This window comes from Pseudochaenichthys georgianus, chromosome 11 (genome assembly GCF_902827115.2).
Source record: "Pseudochaenichthys georgianus chromosome 11, fPseGeo1.2, whole genome shotgun sequence".
Taxonomy (NCBI): Eukaryota; Metazoa; Chordata; class Actinopteri; order Perciformes; family Channichthyidae; genus Pseudochaenichthys; species Pseudochaenichthys georgianus.
Genome location: NC_047513.1, coordinates 9755477 through 9779585, shown reverse-complemented (window position 1 = coordinate 9779585; position 24109 = coordinate 9755477). Strand labels below are relative to the sequence as shown.

Below are 24109 nucleotides of genomic sequence, written 5' to 3'. Positions count from 1 at the left end.
GTGGTCGGTGGAGATGTGTTTTCCCCTGTGCAGCCTCATACTCCCTTGGGTCTAAACACAGGGAGGCTGAGCTGATTTCAAAAACACAATAGTTGGTATCACACACGCACACACATACTTCCTTATTTTCACACTCAGATTCCCATAAAACCACCGCTTGATTTTATTGTTTGATATTTTGAACATCAGTGCTTTCTTTTTATTTTATGTTCAGACATGATTTAAAACCTTCAGCTACTTTGTTCAATAACATTTAAATAAACTGAATTAAAGTCTACATTTCCCAATTATTTTGGTTTCTGTACCCAAGTGTTGTACCAACACTATAATTAAATTAAAATAGAAAAATAAAATAATAAATTAGACTTATACAGTGAGGTATGATTTTCTGTAACAATAAATATACAAACAAATATTTATGCAAATAATAGATAACCGCAGCTTTGCAAAGCATGCTGTTACACTCTGAAATAGTGCTTTTATTATGTATTAAACAATTGATTATTCTCTCTAAAATGTCAAAAATAGCCTTAAAATACTTCCTTTGCATTACCTTTAAAACCTCCAAATGTGTGCCTGAAAGCTAAAGAGGCAAATTGCAGCAAATACAACAGAAAACAAGGTTTAGTGGGATATTTTTTTATTGTTATTATCAATTAAACAGTATGGTTCCTACAAACTCAAGAATTGATCACCGTTAACAAAAGGGTTGCACATCTGTGAGACCTTTGTTTGGATATTCTTGGAAATAGACATATAAGGGTATGTAATAAATAAATGTATCATACAATTTGAGGTATGCAGAGTAGCTTTGAGAATACAAATATGCCCATGCCTCCCCCTCCCAGTGGTGAACACACTCACACACAACTGCGCATACACACAGGCACACGGTGTAATCATCAGGGGAGCAATTAACTAAACATGGATAACAACATCTGAATCAGAAGGTATGAGGAAGGATGAGACATTAAAAATACAACTGAATGTCACGTGTCATTTACATTTCCCCCCCTTTTTTGCCTCTTTCTCTTTTAAAGTTAATGAGATGTTTACTTTGTAAAAACCACAGGGCCTTTCCTGTCAGCCAAACGGAATACATTCACCCCCACGACCCACTTTATCAACAACTCCAACTCGCTCCTAATACTGTATTTCCAGCTCTTGTACCCGGAAAGTTCTGTTAAAATTAGCACGAATGAGCAGCTTGTTCATGGAAAACAAATCACTTTTTGTAGATACATATTTAGCAGCGACACAAATTCATCAGCCGAGTGCCGGCCGTTTCACTTCTAATCAAATGCCAAAAACTTGACACAATATAGGCCTTCGATAATTTACAAACATTTTAAAAGTCCTCGCTTTGGTGAACGTCGCTCGACAAGAAAGAAGCTGTGATTGATCAATGTCCCTTTTTGTTCTTCCTTTTAGCTAAATGACGACAGGCCTTTTTTCAAATTTCAAGTTGATATGAACACGTAAACTCGGGTCTTTAAATCGTCCTCGTGAGCTGAAGACACGACCCGAACGTTTGGTCAAAAATGAGGTTCTGCATTCCTAAGAAGAAGAAGACACTGAGAGAGTTACACACACGGGCACACAAATGAAAACAGACTCATGTACATTTACACACATCCACGCCGTGACATCATAAGTCAGCACTATGACATCATCAACACTGGCTTTTGACATCGTCATGCGGTTCGTCTTTTCTCTTTTTGATTGCATCAGCTCTTTTTGTTCTGGAGAATACGAATGTTGTTTTTCTTCTTCTTCTTAATTCCACTAAGAAAGTTTGAATATTGAAAATCCAGGATTACACATTGAAATTCACAGAAAGAAAAAAAAAATCAAAGAAAGAAATGAAAGAAATCATGATAAGAGCGTTCGTCGTCTGATCGAGGGGGAATCCTTACATGTATTATCATAAACCATCAACATGAGCACGTGACGTGTGTCGTAGGAAAATACTTAAAAATGGCTGGCAAGAAGCGTCGCTCAGTAATCAATCATGTCTGTCTTTATCGAGGGGGACGCTGAAAACCTTAGACAAGGCCTCATGAGTCCCTTAAAACCCGTAAAGGGCAGATCCAGCCTGGAAGGCAAGAAGGTCCGTCTCACAGCCAGATCAAAATAAAAGTGCAAAATATGACATCATGGCCACCATGTCCTCCCGCGACAGAAAAATGTAATCATGGTCGTGTGTTTTTTACATCGAGTTCATTTGTTTTACAGAAATACCTTGCATGTTTATATATTTTCTTTCTACACAGGAACAAAAAAATAATGTGCACAAGCATGCCTGCCGACACGGACAAAATGGAAATGAGAAGCAGACACTGTAAAGAGCACAGACACAAAGATAATTCGGTATAGCCCTTGGTGTGAAGTGTCCATTGTCCCGCTCCGAAACCCATCTGCCACCCCCCTTCCTTTCATACGAGGAGAGCAGCTCAACTTGCAGGTGACATGTGGTGATCGAAGCCGGTCAGTGGCACAAAGAAACCCTTGAAACTCACAATGAGACGTGTTTAAACAGTGTAAGAGGGTCCGCCACAGTCTGCATGAGGATAGTCAATCTTTGAGAGCGGTCTTATTCCAAAACCGTTTTTTTTTCATTTAAACTAATCGTTACGCAAAGGGTCACAGAACAATGTTTATTTGATGATATACACCCACTAGAATTCACTGTACAAAGTTAAGCTAAAACCATACTGCAGAGTGGATTTTACTTTGAAGGCCCGGCCATTCTATAAAGTGGTGCAGTAGCAATGTTAATCTGCATGTCTTTGTTAAAAAAACGTGGTGACATAGTGAACACTCGCAGGCCTAGTTGGTGAACTACAGTAGATAACGGGCTAACAAGCAGGGAGAACTAGAGCTAGCTTCCTTTTTTCTGAGCTGGGTCAATTCAGTCAATTATTTGATTGAAGAGGGTAAAAAAAGGTTTCTGATATCGCCAGGTTTTTGCTAACGGCCAGCTTGTTAGCTCGGCCACAAACAGGACAATAAGACAATGTTAATTTGAGCAATTTCGCCAAAATCATTTAATTTTGCCAATATATTTTTGCTGTTTAAATGCTGCTGTGACCGGGCCTTGAATCAGTGTAGGTCTTTATTTTTTTTTAACCCAAATGATTGGATTTTATGTAGGTTAAATAGAGCCATAAAGGCAGTCTAACTGTTCTTGGTTACATTTTTGTTGCAGAGAATATTTTCCTTTAATGATAGTCCAATCACAACTAGGGAAGAAAGTTCACATAACCAGCCGAAAGGTTATAAACTGGCCTGCTAAAGGATTGACAAAACCAAGTATACACAAAGTCTTACATGGCTCAGTAACGTTAGTACTATTAATATCATCAGGTTCATTTCATACAAAAGCAACTCGTTTGGTTTTTAAATACTTTTCATAAATACAAAGGACAAGCAACCCGTCTGTCTCCGGCTCAGCGCTCTCCATCATCCGCGGTGGATTCAAAGACAGATGAATCTGTCGGAGCTCGAGGACTCAGAGGACAGTGCAATAAAACTCAAGGACAATTCAACAAATTTCACTCGGCTGGTATCCTTCAATAAAAGTCACAGCGAACACCCGGCAGCCTTTGCGCTGCATTCAGGTGATATTTTTTGCTCTTATTAGTCGACATTTCTGTCTTCCCTTTTCAAAAGAATGGCTGAATATTCTCTTTTTCAACACACAAGGTGACGAGGGTGAGATAATCAATTGGCTAAACTCAGTGTGAGATTAGTGATGTCATCCACCACTTTTTGTTTTATGAAGGGAAAGGGGGGGGGGGGCTATTTGTTCAGCCCCGTGAGGCAGCCAGCTGAGATCAAACCTCTTTCCTCCTGCTCATCTCTCCACTAAAAGCCTCTTCAGCTTCGCCTCTCTACTCTCATCTTCCTCTCTCTGCTCCTCCCTCTTCCTCTCACACCGTCACCTCGTTCTTACTCCCAGTCCGCAGTCCCTGCACTCCTCCGCCTCCGGGGATGTAGTGCAGCTGCTCGATGGTGTTCTGCCTCTTGTTGGCAAAGGCCATCCGCCGGGAGTTGGGGTGGCCACCTCCACCTCCGCCCCCGCCGTGTGGGTCCCAGCCGCCGTGCATGCCCATCCCCGACATGGGGGCGGAGCTACGGTCACGGTCCCGGTCACGTTCCCGGTCCCGCTCGTGGTCGTGGCCCGGCGTGGGGTGGGAGTTCATCTTGATCATGTGGTGGCGCTCCATGGACGGCGTGACGCAGATGTTCTGCTGCGACTGGGCCTTGTGGCTGAGCCGGCCCATGGTGGGCACCATGCCGCTCCTCTCACCTCCCCCCCCGACCATCATGCCCATCATCAGCCGGTCCTCCAGACGGTCAGGTGACACCAGAAGCCTCTCGTGGGACCTGGAACAAAAAGCTCCTTTGTTTTAATGATGCTCACAAAATGCCTGGAATAACAGCTTCATTAGGCCTTCAATCAACATTATCATTTATTTATCTTCAACTGATCATTATTATGGCCTTTTTATCTCTTAAAAACGCATTTTTCCTAAAATAATAATCCCGGCCAAACGGTAGATGTAAAAGCTAGATTCTGAAGTTCACACAATGAGGCTAAAGCCCGTTGCCGCCGGTGAAGGCTCTCTTTATATCAGCACTAAGAGGTGTGGCGTCTCACGGTGTTGCATTTCACATTAAAAACAGCCAGAGCTAAAGGGGGAATGAAGATGGGGAGAGAACATAGCAAAGGGGCAGCAACCATAGAATACAGCGGGGGGAATCCTAAGAAGCACCCAAAAGAAGATTCTGGAAAGGATGCTCCAGATAACAAAGAAACTCAGAGGATGGATTTAAAGTCAGAAAAGAAAGCGATCGGCGAGGATTCGGGGAGAGGCGGCGAGAAGCGAATGCAACAGTCTTTGTATAATTACTATCCCCACCAGAAGAGGGAGACAAAGCTCTCACACTCCAGCTTTGAAGTGTTACACATTGAAAGCTTCTGCAGTATCTGATTTCTGATCAGTCGTTTAAAACACCGAACATAATTAACACTTTAATTGAAGAAGGGATTTCCTGTTGATGTTGCTGTTTTTTTCTTCTCAGGAGCAGGCAAAAGACAAACTTGGGTTTATATTTCTTAATATACTATATTCTGTTTTAACAATAAAACCTCTCTGCAATAGCAGGGTATCAGTGATTCATCCGTCCGGTTGAAAAGCTACGGGTAATGCAAGTACGAGAACCTTGAGTCGAGAATGTTTTTAAATGTGTTCAAGGTCAATCATGAACTGAACCAACGTAAAACTTATTTGATGAAAAAACTGATGAGGTAAAATTGTTGTGTACCCTTACCATGTCAGACACTTGAAATCCTAATGACATTTTTCAAATGTATTATGCACTGTGATCCCCCCTTATCCGACATCATTAAGATGTCTTTCCATCTTCTTTTATTTTGCCCCTTTCTGTCGTTTGATCGGCCCTCTCTCTCCCTTCTCTTACCTGCGGAGCGTCTGTGAGTTGGAGCCCCTGCTGCTGCTCATCATGGCTTTGTAGTACTGGTGCTGCTGGTTCTTGGAGAGGCGGGACAGCGTGTTGCCCTCCCCTAAAGCGAGCAGCTGGTCCTGGGAGCGGACGCGGCGCGGCGGCCTGTCGAAGGAGGAGCTGGTGTAGTGCGTCTGGGCGGGCAGCGGGTACGGGTTGGGGGTGGAGGCCGGGATGTGGAGGCGGGGCCGGGAGCCGTGGAGAGGCAGCGTGCCCCGAGAAGAACCCAGCGTATACTCGCCTCCGAAGGGCAGGTGGTGCTGCGAGGAGTAGAAGGAGGGCGGGCCGTTGTTGGAGCGACGCTTGGAGTTGTAGTAGCTCGAGTACTCGTCAAGTTCTTTCTCTGGATCAGCAAAAAATAAAGAAATATTAATAGGACTGCAGCCAAAGATGATTATTGATAAAAGATTCAATTAAATGATTTTTTTATTTTTAAATGTTTTATCCAATTAAATGTTGAATCTCTGCAAACTATTTCAGACGTATGGCTTTAGCGGAAAGTTGCGTTTAAAAATATGATGCAAGACAAAGGTCCAAATTATTAAGTACATTTTCAGGATTTTCTTTCATCTGCGTTCCAGGTGTTCTTCAAATGTCATCATATTCAAGCTGGAACTAGGGCATACTTATCGTTTGTGAATAATCAAACTCATTTAATGCCAATGACGAAAGAATTAAATGTCAACATTTGATTTATATTCATGTTGTGTTCATGGAATTTTTGATGTTGACATTTCAATGTTTTTCCTGAGCGTAACCCTACACGTCTACAAATCCATGACAAAGCGCTATCTGCCGATGAATACCCTCAGATATAATGTCGGATCAATGGAAAAAGAACAGAGGTGGAACATAAAGACGGAAGAAGAAAGGTGAAAGAAGGGTACAAAGTAAGTAAGTTATGCGAAAGACAATGAGATGTCAATGATGATGAATGGAAAAGAGAGCAAATGGAAAATCAATTGTTGGAGAGCGAGGAAGGTATAATACGCAAACGGAGAGAGAATACCAAAGAGAAAACAATGAGGTGAAAGAGGTATGAAAAAAAAAACAAGGAAGTGAAGACAGAAATGATAAGGGTGGAAAGACACACTGTATATTACATGAGGCATAAAAGAACAAAGGTAAAGGAGCCCAAGAAAAGACAGACGGTATAAAAGGTAAGAAAAGTATGATGGGGGAAGAGTGACATAAGTGACGTGATGACAAAGAGAAGGACAAAGTAAAGAGAGACGAAAGACAAGGACACAAAGTAAAGAGAGAAGAAAGACACGTTGCTGAGCTTCATTAATAGTGAAAGACAGTCTCTGTGCGTTCTGCTCTTTAGCCTGAGATCGCTTTAATCTTCAAAGCATTTCCATGGAAGCAGCTCCCCAAGAGCCAATCTAAACCTGACCTTTCACCAGCCACCTCTCTTCCTCTCCTTTCTTTCTCTCTCCCTCCTTTTCTCTCTCCTTTGTCCTTTCCACTTCTTTGGTTTCCTTCATTTCCAACTCCGTTTCTCCTTTCTTCCATGGCTCTGGAAGTGTACACTTCTAGGAGCCACCTCTTCCCTTCCTGTTTGTTTCATGTCCTCTCCCTCTCCGTGTGTGCTCTCCTCCTATAAGGCAATATTATCTGGAGGCTTCTCCCTGGCTGCCAATGGCAGACAAAGAAGCCTTTATCAGTGTGCTTTCTGTGTGGGGGACTACAGCAGAAAGGAGCCGGTCTCATAGCATGCCTGGCAAGAGCCGGTGCTCTTTGTAGCACAATGACAACATTTCAGTTTGAAGAGGAGTTCCACCGACGCTGACGTACGGGATGTTGTTCTGAACAAGCACATGTGAACAGTTCTGCTTTGCTTTCACCGTCACCGATTAATTCAGAAACATCTGGTGTACAGTTTTCCATTGAAGCAATCAGTGTTTGGTAGCGACTACTCTTAGATGAAACGACGTCTTCCTATGTCCGCTTGTTTTATCTGACAGGCAACGTGTTGTGTCTGTTCTGATGAAAACAGGTGAGACGCCATCATTGTTAAATGGCTATATGACGGTGCACATATTGAATTATTCTCATGTTTACGGTGTTAAAAGAATGTTGGTGCTGAGTCTGTAAAGTGATAGAAATGCACTTTAACTACGCTGCTGTCAATCATTTGCACCAGTGTACATATTCTTACTGTAATATAGTCATCTTCATCCGTTTACAAGTGACTGTTATTTTGGACATAATGTGCCTTTATATATGTGTTTCTTATTGTTGGCTTTTAATGTGTGTGTGTCTATGTTTAGATATTTTAACTTGTATTCTTCTGGATTGGGAGAAATAGCATTTCGATCTCCCTCTCTGGATCTGACACGTTGACTTTGGACTTTGAGAAGTGCCTTAAACGTGCAGGCTGCAATGTATAGAAGTTTGTATAGAAGTCTACAAATGAACCGCACTACTGACCTGATTTAATATCCCTAGTTTCAAGTCTTTTCCATTACAGCATTATGTTTATTTTGTAAATCCCATTTCGAGTAAAAAAGACTAGAAAAGCAGGGTGTTTTTTAGGGCGGGGCTACCTTGCAATTGACACAACGTTGCCTCTGACCTTTTGACGTGCAACCAATCAGATGACAGCTACATGAAGCTGCGCAAGCTAGCAGAGAACCATAGAAACACAACTTAACTCCCTGGAAGGTGAGTTAAGAGAAAACCGTGCATCATGAATGCATCTCAATAGTAGGCGCACTAGGACAATAACACAATCCCTGTTGATGTACTGACCCCCCCCCCCCCCCAACCGTCTTAAATATATAAGACTGATTTCTAACGTTCAAGGAAAAGGCAGAATGCAATCTTGCTTAAAAGGAGGAGATGGCAGAAAAACAGAACATGAAAAAAGAAAGAGCTGAATGAAAGAGAGAGCATCTGTTTCCATGCTCTGCGAAACAGGAAATCATGACGTCAGAGACGATCTGAACAATAAAGAGCTGCAGGACAGCTGCGATTAATGCGACAGAGATGCAGTTTCACTAAGAGACGATGAAGGAAGCGGAGTGACCTCTCAAGGTCTGATGCGTAATGAGCAGAAGCCCTCGCTGCACAGCTTCCAGTGGTTTCTCTTTTTGATTGAATGGAAATAATAAGAAAAGACTCATCTGGACTTTCACCTCATTATTGCTTCCACTACCGCGCATAGCTACATCGTGTGCGCACGCACGCCCCCCCCTGTAGTACCCATCCATCACTCAGCCTGCAGAGGCGACTCCCCTCCCCCTGCAGTCTCCAGCCATCGCAGGGCGAGAGAGGTAAAGACAGACGCTGCCTCTCAAACGTCGCTTTCTCCCCTTCGAATTCGCCATGCCCCTGCAGACCGGCAGCCAACGCCCCTCCCCCTATCTCAATCCTTCCTTCTTTCTCTTCTGCTTGTCTCTCCATTCTTGTCCTTCTGCTCAGTCGACCTCTCTGCATCTCTATCTTCACAAATCTCTTTTTTTCCCCTTTCTTCCTGCTGTGTCCTTGTTTGGCCAATCAGCTCATTCGCTGCCTCTGGTCAACCAGCCTTCCCGTTCATTTCTCCTCTTTACAATTTACCCCTTTGTTTCCATTTTCCCAATCCCTCTTTCCTCTGCCCCTCCCTCCCTCCCTCCTCTCTCTCCATCCACTTTCCTCTCCTAATTCTCTCAGTCTGCTCCAATCCTTCTATCAATTCCTGTCTTTCCGTTACAGTTTGCTTTCCTGCAATGACTACTAAACAGCGTACACATGTGGATCACACGGAGATGAAAGTAGCAGGGATTGTTTGCCCCTGAGAAAGCTGACACACGTCCTTTGGTAACCTCACGGTGTGTGAAAGTCTAACTAACAGAAGGACGAATACCTGGTCAGAATAGCTTGAGAATAACCTGCTCATTGTTAAGCAGCAGATGTGTTTACCGGGCATGCAGGGCCGAATGAAGGTGACATCAGGTTGCATTATGGGAAGTGTGCGATATAGTGATTGTGGAGCCTGACCCTTACATGGGATTACAAGTCATATCTCATCTTCTGATGTTTAAAATGCGTTCATGTGGAAGTACAACACCAGATATCTTGTGTACACCTTAAAAGAAACACTCCAGAGAACATCCATCTCCATGTTATCAATAATGGATTCCTATCAAGAAGAAACCTTTTCCTTAGCAACATGACATATATGACTAACTCTAACTCCTGCTCATCGCTCTGGATCTCTACCAGAGAAAGCATGTTTATTTCTATGTTTTACGCGGTGCCGATTGTTCAATCACAGCCCGAGCCCCCCCCCAGACTCACCCAGCCTCTTCAGCGAGCTGTAGCGGCTGATCTCGGGTTTCATGGTGGCCTCGTAGGACGGCGGCAGCTGGGCGAGGTTGTGGAAGGAGTGGGAGAAGGACGGGTGGCTGCTGTTGTGCCTCATGCTCCCTCCCATGCTGCTGCCGCTCCTGTCGGGACCTTTACCACTACCTGACAGCAGGGAGGGTCCGGAGGAGAGCTGGGAGGTGTTGTTCATACGGGCCCCACGCTCTGGACGGAGGGGAAGGACAATGAGGAGGAGAGGGGAAGTCAAAAGGAAAAGGAAGCAAGAGATTGGAGAAAAAGGAGCAGAAAAAGCAAAATAGAGGAGGTTAGGATAAAAAGGGACAAAAGGGAAAGAGGAAGAGAAAATGCAAAGAAATAGAAAGAAGGAAATTAATATAAAAGGAGTAGAAATGGACAAAAACAGAAGAAAGAGAAAAAATATATACGAGCTGGTTAATGATCAGTAAACACAGGAAGTCTCTCGGAGCTCCATGGCGACCATCTATAAATAATAACTCTGTACTGTTCATCCGAGGCGCCAACACAAACATATCAGCAACATGTAAATACATCAAATACAGTGAGAGCGTCAGGGGAGAATCCACACACACACATTCACATGTATGCAAAGTGCAAAAGCAGCACATGGATCGATACACATAAAAAGGATTCGTCTTATGTAAGATTGGCAGAATGCGGGGGGGGGGGGGGGGGCGGGGGGCGTCTGTTTTGCAACACGTATATCAGTTACCTCATACGAGTACATTCATATTGCCCCAAACAGACAGCACTGTAATGAGCCAGCATGTCGGTGCACGCGCAGCGACCTCACATGTGTCGGTGCTGCACATCATAAGGGGAACAATGAGCTGTGAAACCCACAAACACATGCTGCCCATTGTTGGATCATCTTCAACCACGGAAGAGATAACAAGGGGAACAGGAGGAGCTTATTAACGGCTGGGTGACAGCAGCTGATATAAAGTTGCATAACTCTGGAAACTTGCCCATTTGCTGTTGTTTCCCGTCTTGGAGATGCAATCAATGTCCAGTGCATTCCGGGTTGTCATGGTTATGAGCTGCCATCTTGTTAAGATTACTGCAGGACATACACTGCTCATTGACCGTTGACGGTAATGGCCACTAATGTCCGTGTTAAGCGTCACCCAGGGAACACACACCACATTGACTTCTGTACCGTGACCGTTACACACGCGGTGGGGAGGGAAAGCAATGCTAGCTGTGAGGTCACACGCTTTAGACACTGTGAAGAAAGGAATGGCATAAAGTGTTGAGCTCAATGTGTTGTTTGCGTGTCATGATACGGAATTAGCCCGGTTGTTTCCGAGAGTGCCAGGTAATTGTTTTGGCTTGTTTTTTTGGGAACACCTACGTTTGGCTGGCAGCGAGGTTTGATAATGGTGTCATGGAAAGATGAACTGCTCTCGATGTGCTGCACGGCATCTGACTCAGAGAAGAAGCTCTTGTGTCCTCCCAGGAGGCTGTTCACATTATCTAACAGGAAGAGACGCTACAAACAGAAGCAACCAGTAATGGATTGAAGGTCTACGGTCTAACGTTTAAAACGGAAAACATCAAGAATGAATTGGAGAACGAGTGAACGAGAACGGCCCCGTTTACGGACACAACAAAGAGTGACGTTTCTTTTAGAAAACCAAAAATAGAGTTTAAACAACGTTGTTAATTAATTGTGTACATTGTGGGAGTGAGTTAGAAGGAAGTCTTTGTCAACATCGTAATATAGCCTCCTAATATCTCTAATTGTAGCGGGGGCAATATTCGGTATGGGCGAAATGCAGAGATTATTTACTTCAGTAAAAGTGGAAATACTACAGTGTAAACATACTCAGTTACAAGTAAAAAAGTATTAGCATTTAATACTTTAAGTACCAAAAGTACTCGTTATGCAACATTTCAAGCACAAGATATTTTTAATTATTTGAATACTGAGTTGCTTACCCTATAATAATACATTATACTGTGTGTTGAACTAACTAAATCTGCAAATAGACTAGTTAGTTAATATGTCAAATAAATGTAGTATATGTATAATATGTCATAATAAAGTAGCATAATGTGAAAATACTCATTCGATAACTTCAATGTTGTACTGAAGTAGAGCACTGTGTTAATGTGCTTGATAACATTACACCACTGGCCACATGTGATCGAGCCTTGCTGACTTTCTCGCTACATTTAGCAACTTTTAAAACCATCTCGGCATTGCCAACACATCAGGGCTTATTCAGAGCGTCAGGGGAAATGTATTGTTCCAGTATATTACTTTGTAATTCTTGTTCAGTAGGTTTAAAGCCAATATAATATTATACATACACTTATTGTGTGTGTATACTGATTTATTATAAGTTTGGTTTGAATGAATAGCCAGTTTAAGAAAGATAATCAATAGCTGAATCATTTATGTAAGAAATGCTTTAGAGTTTGTTTATATGTATTATTATATAAGAGATAGTAACCATTAGCAACTGAAGGATGTAAAACACACTGAAAGCACAGTTTAAACTTAGCTTTTACTTATCTGTATAGTTGGTTTTATTCTTTACTGTTGCCTACTCGTGTAATTCATCCCCTGAGGGACGCATGTAGGTGTAATGGTTTGGAATAATTGGCACGGAAACAACTTTAAGAATTCAGTGCAAAATCGTATTTCCACTGCAACCTTACGCAGTGTTCATGCGTTCATGAATCACTCGTGCTAGCATTGCTTTTTTGTTTTCTTGGTGCAAAGCCCGGGAAAACAGATGCAGGTAAAGTGCAGTGGCCTTGCTTAAGCCATGACCTCTGGAGAAATGCAGAGTCAGCTTAAAGCACGGTCGCATCACTGCTACACAGGAGAAGGAGTGGAAGAAGGAGAAAAGGAAGACAAGGAAAAAGAAGAACAAGAAGTAGCAAAAGAAGAAGAAGCGAAGTCACTCCCCTTCTGGAGTTTTTGACCCTGCTTAAACGATGTCATGAAGTACAAATATGTTGGTCCAAATAAAACATATTTAGCTAGTAAAGAAATGAGCAGTTTGTTTGTAACTAAAGTGTAAGACGAGTAACTAAAAAAGAACACTCACTCAAAAGTTGCGTTGGTGATGTCATTACTTTCTCAGTGTGCTTTGTAACAGGGTGTCATCACATCAGCAACAGGTCTTGCTCATTCTTTTACATTCCAGCTGATATACAACACCAAGAGTCCATAGAGAAAACACTACGGTATAATAGTATTTACTGATTCGTGTTATCAGTTCAAAGGAAACAGTTAAGATGTCAAAGTTGAATAAAAGGCAAATAGCCTGAGCCAGAGTCGTTGCTAACTTCAGGGCTAGCACAAGCTGGTGCGAGAACCTTCCTAAAGAGAGAAAGTTACCACGTAAAACTTTTGAGTGTGTAGTCCTTATCAAGAATGTTCAGTCTTATACTTCAACAAGAAAATGCAACCTTTCTTCAAGTGAAAAACACACATGGACAAACTATGTGTGACTCATTGCACAATTCAAGCAGGATCACAAAACTATGTTTCGTGCTGTAACTATCTTTCTGAAATCAGGGATACATCAGAAGGGGGGGGGGGGACTCCGCCTCTCTATTTGGAAGCAGACTCTTGGTGGTAAGTGGGTCGTGGTGGGGGGGGGGGGGGGGGGGGGCAGGTTTGAGTGGCACGGCTGGTTTTTTTAAGAGTGCGGGACAACAGGCTGCCATAGCAACAACAAGACAGACAGACAGTGTGGCAGTGAAGCCGTGGAAGGGGGGGGGGCGGGGGGCAGCTTGTCGCCGCCTGTGCTTCTGACCACGAGGCTTACCGATGGTGGCCGTGTGTTTGGGGCTGGAGGCAGACCCCTGCTGGTTAAAATGGTGGTGCAAGTTCCCAGCTGCAAAGAGAGAGAGCCAACAAACTGATGGACAACCACTCCTGAGACACAGAGCCGTGTGTCGAGTAAGCACATGTGTCAGTAGAGAGAGAGAGAGAGAGAGAGAGAGGACAGAGAGGGACAGAAAGAGAGACAGACAGTCCCTCCAGGGATTGATCTTTTTATGGTCGTACTTCATTGACACAAATCCACAATAAGCTCAATCACACTGTGGATCAGCATGTCTATTCATATCTGCAGCCGCTCCAGAGAGGCAGGAGACAAAAGGCAAGGTTGTATTCTACAAATGCTCAATGGGTTGATCTGACTATATTTTTGTTTGCAAAAAACAAACCGACAATCAAGTATTATGTGTGAAAATGCAGGTTTTTAATATGCTATTGTTAAAGTAACTCCATAAAAGATTTTAAGAGAAGATTTTTGTGCACACCACATTTTCCTTGATATGAAGTTCTCATTATTAAAACATTAAGAAAATCCCCAAAATACAACTCGGCAGATCCTGGAGAGACTGAGAGAGACTGAGAGAGGCGAGAGACAGAGGCAGCAGTAAAGAGAGAAATATGTTGAGACTGTCATTGTGCGACTTTTCACAACACAAGAAAGCAAACACGTTCACCAACACTGATTCTCATCACTCGTCTTTGTCTCGTCAGAAAGGACACAAAGCTGTGGGCAGCCTGAGGTGCACATGGATCACAGAATGAAAAAGAATGTCCACTGACGGAGCCATCATTCCCTCAGTGAGAAGTGCCCACACTGTTTAACGGTAAATATCACTTGATTAACTGAGGAAATATAAATACTGTGGGAAAGACAGGAAAGCCCACACATCAGAACATGTTAAGCATTTAAATACAAAAAACGTGTTGGACACAAATTAATGTCACTGTTAAACAACAGTGAATATATGTAAGGCCCTCAGGGGCATCTTTCAAACTAGATCAGCTAAACATCCAGTTTGCAGTTTGTTTGCCCCCCAACACAAATGAGGAGAGTTTCTTTGAATTTAAAGGGGCCCTATTATGCTCATAGTCAGGTTCATATTAGTATAGTGTGTCTCTACTGTGACATGTTGCATGCTTCAATGTTCAACAAGCCCTTTATTTTCTCATACAAATTCTGCACCTCTTTTCACCCTCTGTCTGAAACCAGAGCCAAGTCTGCTCTGATTGGTTAGGCAGGGAGAGAAACACAGGGATGTAACCTTTGCAGACCATTGACATGCACACAAACCTAGACAATACACTACAGGAAAGTGTTAACCCCAAAAAGCATTATAGTGCCTCTTTGACGGTGTCATTCGTAACATAATGTTCATCAGGAACATTGTAGGTAAAAAAGGGGGGGGTAATATCTACAATATAAGGTATTAAAAGTAATAATTGTTGAGACAAAGTCTAAACTTCATCCTTTCATTTCTCTTAATAGCTGCGTCTGGCATCTCCTCGGTCACAACAAACGAATTGAGGCTTGAATAAAAGCAATTACCATCGATGTCCCGTGGGACCTGGCACTGTTAATCTCCTCTGAAAATGATGACTAATGTGTGTAATTAATCAGATTTATTTCACTTTTAGCCGTCCTCGTTTCAAATGAAGTTGGTGGGACTTACTACGGTTGTCTTTGCCCTGCAGGATGGGGGTGTAGAGGTTTTTAGACGTCCGCCCGTCCAAGTTGGTGGTCAACCCCGTGGAGTTGTTCCTCTCTCCCTGCTGCACCGGGCTCGACTGGTGACGCAGGATGTCCACCAGAGATCTGCCACAGGAAGCATGATCAGATGAAGGAAGGAGAGGGCGAAGAGGAGGAGGACGAAACGTGATAAAGTGACACTGAAATACAGTTTGTAATCAGTATAGAAATATGCAAAGTATTGTTTCATATTCTATCCTTTTTCTAAATACTTTGATTGTTCTTAGACCTGAGTTACAGAGTGGTACAGGAATGAGTCCTAAACCCGCAAATAAGCATTGGAGCATTCTGGGCTGCGTTGTCAAGGATATTATAATTGTGTTTTTGCTTAATACAAGCTTAAGAGATTTCAATGTTTTGTCTATAAAATACCCAAGTAAATACCCATCTGGTAAACCCATACGTGTTTTAAAAATGGTGGTTGCTAACAAGTGACTAAATGAGACTTCTAAACATCGTCATCATAAGCTGCTTTTAGTTTAGCGGTAGTGACGTAAAGTCATGTGACAGTCAGGCAGTTTGTTTTTAGCATTATGTTAGTTAGTTACTTCAGTCGATTGCATTTACGATTCAACTATTATAAAAGTGTTATTAATCTGTGGAGACTATCTTGCTGAACTGAACGTGTCGGTATCATCAAACATATTCCAAAATCCAATGGAATAACCGCATAGCTTTTTGTCAAGGGAGCCCGTTCGAAGCCAACTTGCAGGTCGGCTTACACAAATACTTAATCGCTGCACCACACAAACCGTACTGCCTATTCAAATGAACAAACCACAGTCTTTGCTAAAACTCTTGTTCTCCTTTTACCCAGCACACCTGGGCATGTTGATGTCTCTGTTGCGGGGTCGCCGTGCCACCTTGCTGAAGGCGATCCGGACGCCCACGGCCACCACCAGGGTGAAGGAGATCACACCTCCAATCACATACGCCGTACTGCAGTCAGAGGAAAATCACAAATTAGGCCCTCTAAGAATAAGAGAAAGGGAAATAAAACATCATCCATCTACCTCTATGTCATGGCCATTTCCACTGATCATAATTCCATTGTTGAGGTCTACTAGAATAGATGTACATTCTTCAATGTTCCAAAATCACATTGTTTTCTCATACAGCATCTCTGTATAGTAAGTGTATTCACTCTATCCTAAACGGCTTGTTGGAGCTCCTACATAGGCTGTGTGTGTGTGTGTGTGTGTGTGTGTGTGTGTGTGTGTGTGTGTGTGTGTGTGTGTGTGTGTGTGTGTGTGTGTGTGTGTGTGTGTGTGTGTGTGTGTGTGTGTGTGTGTGTGTGTGTGTGTGTGTGTGTGTGTGTGTGTGTGTGTGTGTGTGTGTGTGTGTGTGTGTGTGTGTGTCCAACGAGGCGTTCTGGGGCAGCATAAACAGGTATTTTCTGTGTTAGAGTTGTACTCGCTACAGTGTGTACTTTGAGGGTTTGTGACTTTGCAGACCGTTTACATGCAGAAAAAGCTACACAACACACAAGGGGACGGGTGATAACCGGAAAAGCATGACATGGGACCTTCAAAACAGACTTTTAAACGGTAATTATTTGAGTATTGTATTAGACTGTGACCTGCTGTTCTGCTGCTGTAGCGTCTCAAAGTCCGGGTCTCGCTTGGTGTCGGCGTTCACGGTGGCGGTCACCTGCGGCTCGGCCCACGGCGGGGCCTCGTAGTTGTTGCAGGCCCCCTGGTCCAGCCGGCTCCTCTGGTGCTCGCAGCAGAAGCGGTAGTGGCAGGTCCCGCAGCAGTAGATGTAGCTGCCCTTGGAGCAGTTGAAGTTCTTGTCAAAGTGCCCCATCACGTCGTAGTAACCCCTGTGGAACAAAAATCGAGATTAACAAAGACATTTCTCGACTCCATCAGCATTTTGGATACCGGTTGACGTGTCTGTGAAGGTTTCAATTAGGGATGCTCCGATCGGGAATGTTGGGGCCGATCGCCGGAATCAGTATCGGCCGATACCGATCGCCGATCCGGGTGGGGGTGGGGGCTTTGGGGATCTTCCATTTAAAGTGACGTTTGAAACTCGGTTAATGGGGCTCATTTTTATATTGCTTCAGTTTATAAATCGTAACGGATCGAAAAGTTCAGATACATTTTTCAATACATGATGCGCTTCCACACACAACAACCAACATAATTATTACGTTCAAATGAAGTACATTATTCAAGTTTACATTAACTTTGGATAATAACACGGGAGAAATGAGTGGAAGCGCTCTCTTTTCCTCTCTCTCTCTCCTGACAGCCCGTCAGTATCTCATGCAGCTCACTGATCCAGTAATGAGTGACCCGACAGTGAAGAATAAACATATGTATAACTAGTTTAGCTTGTTCCAGAGGTAGATAACATAGCTAAGTGTGTTAGGTCTAACTCTTAGTGTGTGAGAGAGAGAGAGAGAGAGAGAGAGAGAGAGAGAGAGAGAGAGAGAGAGAGAGAGAGAGAGAGAGAGAGAGAGAGAGAGAGAGAGAGAGAGAGAGAGAGAGAGAGAGAGAGAGAGAGAGAGAGAGAGAGAGAGTGTGTGTGTGTGTGTGTGTGTGTGTGTGTGTGTGTGTGTGTGTGTGTGTGTGTGTGTGTGGTGTGTGTGTGTGTGTGTGTGTGTGTGTGTGTGTGTGTGTGTGTGTGTGTGTGTGTGTGTGTGTGTGTGTTGCTCCGCTCACCGGTCCGTCACAGCGGGCGGAGCTGCAGGATTTCTGCTTCACACACACGTTGCATTCCGCTATTTTACTGTCATTTTCGGACACCTTAAAGTACTGCCAGACAAATTTGCATTAAAAATCTTTAACCTAATTAAATACACAATTGTTCATTTATAGTATTTAATTATAATTTGTATTACATTTTTTAAAGAATTTGTTTTGTTTTTTATTCATTTTAAAATCTTGAATTTGTGATGACTTTAATATGCATTTCTGTAATTCTGTATTTCCTGCTCACATCACCATGGCAATTTCTGTGCAGGAAGAAAGGTCAGGCCTTTCCAACTGAACAATCAACCCCGGAACACAGACGATGTCATCTTACAGACGGCATGAAGGAAACATCGCATTGAGACGAACACAAGTGAGGAGCTTATGTCACGTTCAAATCTGTTTAACTGTTACTACGGGTGGTGCTGAATGAGCTGCTGCTGAGAGTGTGTTTGTGCATGTTTGCGCGTGTGTGTGTGTGTGTGTGTGTGTGTGTGTGTGTGTGTGTGTGTGTGTGTGTGTGTGTGTGTGTGTGTGTGTGTGTGTGTGTGTGTGTGTGTGTGTGTGTGTGTGTGTGTGTGTGTGGCTCGCCTGCATACAACTGATTTAGAGCTGATTACATGTTGCCTAGCAACAGCCAGACGCCTCTCAGTGCAAAAATATAATCTCCAGTGAGATGGAGATCAGAGCTGCTGCAGGAGGAGAGAATCATGATGTGCCTCTCCTTCTTGTTTTGGTGTGATCATCAACACATTACACAGATGTAGTTCACATGTTGGCCTATGGAAGGAACACCTCAGCGACTGTACAGCAAACCTAAGTCTATTTTCTTTAATAGGTTATGAATAGCAGATGAATTAAAAATGGTTTTGTATTGTATGTAAAAAGTGTTGCGACCGGAGGATACTCTAGTATTTATGACATCCTGATTATTTGAATTGTTATTTGACTGGTTATCTGCACACACAGCATCTATCCCAGGTGTGTGTGGGGAGGGATCTCCCATCAGGGGCTCGTCCTAATGTTTCCTCCATTGCTATCCTGTAAAAGGTTTATTTGGGATTCTTTTGGATTATCTGAATCCATAGTCTAATAGTAAAGGGTGTCATATTCTTTACAGATCGTAAAGCCTATTGAGGCATATTTGTAATATTAAACTATATACATACAATTTACTTCACTAAAGTCCATCTGAGGAAATAAAATAAAACACTTGTTTTTCTGTCTTTCTTTGCTAATGGTATTTTGAAAAAATCTGATTAATTGACTTCCTATAAATGTATTTATAAATGACATTTATAAATACATTTATACTTCACATAAACAGACTGAGATTATTTTGAAATATAAACACAAATTCCAACAACAGGAAGTAGTCGTACCTGCACTCGTCCACATCCACCAGCTGTCTTGGAGGCGGAGCCACCTGGGCGGCACCGAGCGGAGGCCTCAGGGCGTTGGCCGTCATGTTCCTCGGCAACATGGTCTGAGGGAGGGGCTTAGGAGGGAGCTCGGCCACGACTGGCGGGTCATCTCCGTCCTCTACCTCGGCCGCTTTGGGCGCCACTTTGGGCCCGGCAGGAAAAGGGGGGAGCGGCGGCTTGTAGCCCGTCAGGAGGAACAGGGTGGGGCTCCTTTTCCCAGCCGCAGCAGAGGTACTGCCGCCGGTCAGAGTCCTGACATCGCTGTCAACCGTGCGGCGCTCCTTGGTGACGGTTACCGTGGAGACGGTTACCGTGGAGACACTGAGGCAAGAGCAAAGCAGAAGGGACAGGCAAAACATCCCTTTTGGAGTAGTAGCGTTCATTGTTTTATCAAAACAAAGTTCTTGAGCTGCTGTTAAAAAAAGAAATGACATAAACAGCTCCTGGTGTTTTCAGGTTCCTCTTCCTTTATAAAAAGCTTGAGTATGAAAAGTCTGATGAAGTACTTCCTTCTTGTTCAGTCCACACTGCGCAGTTCAAGCAATGTACGATGAAGGTGTTTGGCATTTCACTCTTTCAGCTTAATGTAAACATTTCTCTCTGAATACAAATCCTTTCCTTAAGCAGCTTCTGTAAACATTGAGGTCTTTCAGAGTTTGTAGGCCCTATATGAACGTTCTGTTCTGTTATAATCTATTGAAACGAACACTTCAACCGATTATAAATATAGAATAATGTGGTTTGTTTTTATGGCAGCAGGTGTCGGATATTAAAGTTTGGTCTGTCAGTTTTTACAGTCTCTAGGCCAAAATTCAAATCTTTAAAATAGGCAGCAATTATTTTTACAGTAAACAAAATGAGTAAACTCTTTTAATACTCGACCTCTTTCGAAAAAGAGTGATGTATTTCCTACTGGAGAGTTTTCTTGTAGTCGTTTATGGCACGGTTTAAGTAACGATTCGCGTATGGAAAGTGTAGTCTGTAAACATTTAGCGCTGTATGTAAACTTTATTTTTGATGAGCTTTAACAGACGGTGGATGTTTTCCTGTTTGAGTTTGGCACTTCTGTTGTCCTGCGTGTATAACCGTTATGTGAAATCATACATGGGAAAAGGTTTGTTTTAAAAAATCAAATATGGAGCGGTTTGTCTGGTGTCCGTAAACAACAGCAGCAGCTTAAGAGACCTCAGCAGAAGTTAGTCTGAATTTGGCACAAGCCATGACGTATTTTTATATACTATGCTTACAATTTGTCAACAAACAAACTCGTCCTTTCATTACGTTTAGATGAAGAGAATCCATAAAGGTCAATATGCTTGAAATGTTGGGCTAAACACTAGTAGAATTGTGAATGTATAAGTTGTGGCCAGACTAATAAAGCTGATAAATGAACATTAAGTAGTGTTAAATCTTTAAGAAAAAACGTCCAGCAGTTGCTAGAGGTGTTCAATAAATGAGCATGTGAAGGCATTCACGAAAGAGTGATCTAGCGAGAAAGTGGTGACAAAAAGACAGAAACAAAAAGAGGATCTATGTGCGTTCGATACCCTTGTGTGAGTGTCTTTGCTCTGAATTTAGCTTGGCCCAACAGAAGAGAACGAAGGAGGGCTTGGGCCCGGTTCTAGCAGGGCAGCGAGGTTCTGCCCACAGAACAGACATGAAAATGTCCGGATTCATCCGTCAGCACAGTGGAATACGGGGCGACGGCGGGAACTCGGCGACGGGCACTGGACGCGGTCGCTGCCACGCTCGACGCTCGCTCACAGATTTAAAGCGATCTATTTAAGACACGGGGTAGGAAACAAAGCGGTTTTCTCACGAGCACTTTCTTCATCGACTCCCTGAATGTGCACCGAGGTGTTCGAAGATCACTTAGTTGAAGGAATCTCAAACATCGTGAGGTGTTTTTGTAAATGAGTATTTGTATGGCTGGTGTTCGGTATGGCTTCAGGTTATGTTCTTAGAAACTTCCACGATCAATGTGAATACAGTGAAAGGTTTTAAGTTGCATGTTTTCTTTTGTTTTTTTTAGTAGAAGAAGAGGAAGAAGAGGTCTGGGATAAGATCAAGGGGGGTTTTCAGTGTGGAAGAAACAGAAGACAACAACGAGCGAGAGGCCTCTCTCGTGTAAGCGACTGGAAGAAGGGGATAGGCAACGTGTCGACAGTGTTTCACAGCGCGGACTGAGACGAGAGGTATCTCCGAGCCTTTGAGATAGCAGCGGCAGCGGTGATGGCGGTGTTAGTGGAGCCTATATTTACCAGGCTTGTTTCGCCCGTCAGTGAAACGCTTTAAAAGTGTGTGCTTTCCTTCTGCAACACACAAGCAGGAGGGTCCGTTCATAAAGCACTTTGAACTAATAATGCACTGATCGCCGTCTCTCAGGTTCAGCATTAAGAGCAGCAGCTATGCAAACACGGACCGAAGACAAATGATAAAGTCTGTTAAAATATCTCTTCGATGTGCTGTGATGGATGTGTTTGGGTTTAATGGGATGCTAATGGGAAGGGCTGTACTCTAAATCAAAGAGAAATGACTGAATAATCTCTTCGTATGACGCTTTTGTGACGGTGGGTTTCTGGGTTTGTTCTGCTTCTTCTCCCGACAGTCGGTTTGGCACGTGGTTTTGGTCTTGCTTAGAACAACAACAGCAGACAAGAAGGGAAGGGGTGCGTTTAGGAGAAAGTAAAAACGGTGGAAAAGGAGCGAGTATAGTCTGTGAGGAGTCTAGGCTTTGAAAGCAGCCGAGACAATCCTCTGGAAAACCTCCATGTGGTGCCGGGGCGCTCCTGGAGAGATTCAAAGTCCTTCTTCCTCTCACAGGTTCACATCAGCAGCGTCCACACTGCAAGAGAAGAACACAACATTAAGATGCATTTATGTCCACAAGATGAAAAAGGTGCATTAAGAAGAATCTTCTGTGGGTTTATATATATATTTATATACTCTTTAGTATAATGTCTGTTGTTTTATAGAGTTGTGCAGAAAACCAGGCCAAACAACATTTGACCAATTCCGGTTCCACGTCGCAAATTCAAAGTTGTATTGAACATGATTGTGGTTAAAAGACTGAATCAGGGTCTGTGGTTAACACAAGCTGAAGACATTTTCACGTTTTGTTCTCGGACATAAATACGTCAGTAATTACCCTACTTGTGAATGTCACATTCTATGCGTCTTAAAAACAGGGGTTCCTATCAAGTGACAATAAGAGACAACACAATGTCATCACGCCAACACAAGAGCGCCATTAGCTTAGGTGATGTGCAGCCATGCGACCATTACATGACATGTCACTTGTTAGACGCTTTTATCCAAAGCGACTTACATACTCGATACTGTGGGCGATCCCCACAGGAGCACTTTGGGGTGCAGGGTCTCGGATACAACGACATGCTGACTGCAGTGGGGTTTGAACCTGTGCTCCCCTGATCCCAACACCAAGGCACAACCCACTGCACCACACGCCTCCCTTGACCATGAGGCTAGCTTTTTACTCCTACTTTAAACTGCCGATTGCGCTGACGCTTCAAACATCACAACGTCCTGTTAATGTGCTGAACAAATGTTTTAAATATCATGAATGTGGGTTTGCCACAGAGCATATTACCCAGAAGCCTGCACAACACTGACTCAACGTGTTCTTCTCTACAGAAACCAGACCGGTGAAGAAGGGACACACACACACACACACACACACACACACACACACACACACACACACACACACACACACACACACACACACACACACACACACACACACACACACACACACACACACACACACACACACACACACACACACACACACACACACACACACACACACACATATGCGCTCACACACACACACACACACACACACACACACACACACACACACAGGGGACCGAAGCAGCCGTGATCTGACTTTGATGAAAAGAGAGCAGGCGACATGACAGCTGCCATATGGACTCATCTGACAGAAGGACCGATGAAAGAGACGCAGATGCATATATTTTTGTGTGTGTGTGTGTGTGTGTGGTGTGTGTGTGTGTGTGTGTGTGTGTGTGTGTGTGTGTGTGTGTGTGTGTGTGTGTGTGTGTGTGTGTGTGTGCGCGCATGTGTGTGTGCGTGCGTGTGAGGCCTGCAGCGTCAGTGATGGGAGTGGACGGGCATGACACTGTCAGGAAAAAAATCCTTCAACCCTGGAATGAATGTTTCCTAGGTGCTGTGTATGAAAAGGTTAGCGTCCTTCTGCTGAGTCCTTCTGTCATACTACAGTATTAAACATGAAGGAGACAAGGAAGCAGAGGAAGCATGTTCATTTGTGTGGGGTATGGTCGCACACATGGAATACTTATTTTGCATTTAGGCAGCCTGCTGGGACGGATAAAGGTTGACATTATCAATCAACTAAATCAGCACATTCAATTATACAACTGTTTCAACAATACATCTACATGTGGTACAAACAAAAAATGTTGAGGGGTAATATTTAAGGTAATGTTAGGTTTCTCAGACAATCATTCCATAATCAAAATATGCGTTAAACTGTTAACGAAAAGGCACTAAAGTATACCTATGAGGGTTTTGT

General features: G+C 43.3%; 1 protein-coding gene across 2 annotated transcripts in view; it reads right to left on the bottom strand.

The window, feature by feature from the left end:
- Positions 1–581: 581 nt before the first annotated feature.
- LOC117455411 (protein shisa-7-like) overlaps positions 582–24109 on the bottom strand; it is a 37604-nt gene continuing 14076 nt past the window's right edge. Inside the window, exons 2-9 of one of the 2 annotated variants that reach the window (XM_034094925.1) lie at positions 19489–22375; positions 16987–17229; positions 16230–16346; positions 15331–15473; positions 13647–13715; positions 9814–10044; positions 5488–5872; positions 582–4389 (exon numbers count right to left, since the gene is read on the bottom strand). In XM_034094925.1, the coding sequence (XP_033950816.1) occupies positions 3933–4389; positions 5488–5872; positions 9814–10044; positions 13647–13715; positions 15331–15473; positions 16230–16346; positions 16987–17229; positions 19489–19964 (2121 nt within the window). In that variant the 5' untranslated portion in view covers positions 19965–22375 and the 3' untranslated portion in view covers positions 582–3932. The remainder of the gene's footprint in view (positions 4390–5487; positions 5873–9813; positions 10045–13646; positions 13716–15330; positions 15474–16229; positions 16347–16986; positions 17230–19488; positions 22376–24109) is intronic. The other variant, XM_034094926.1, reaches the window with a different exon arrangement.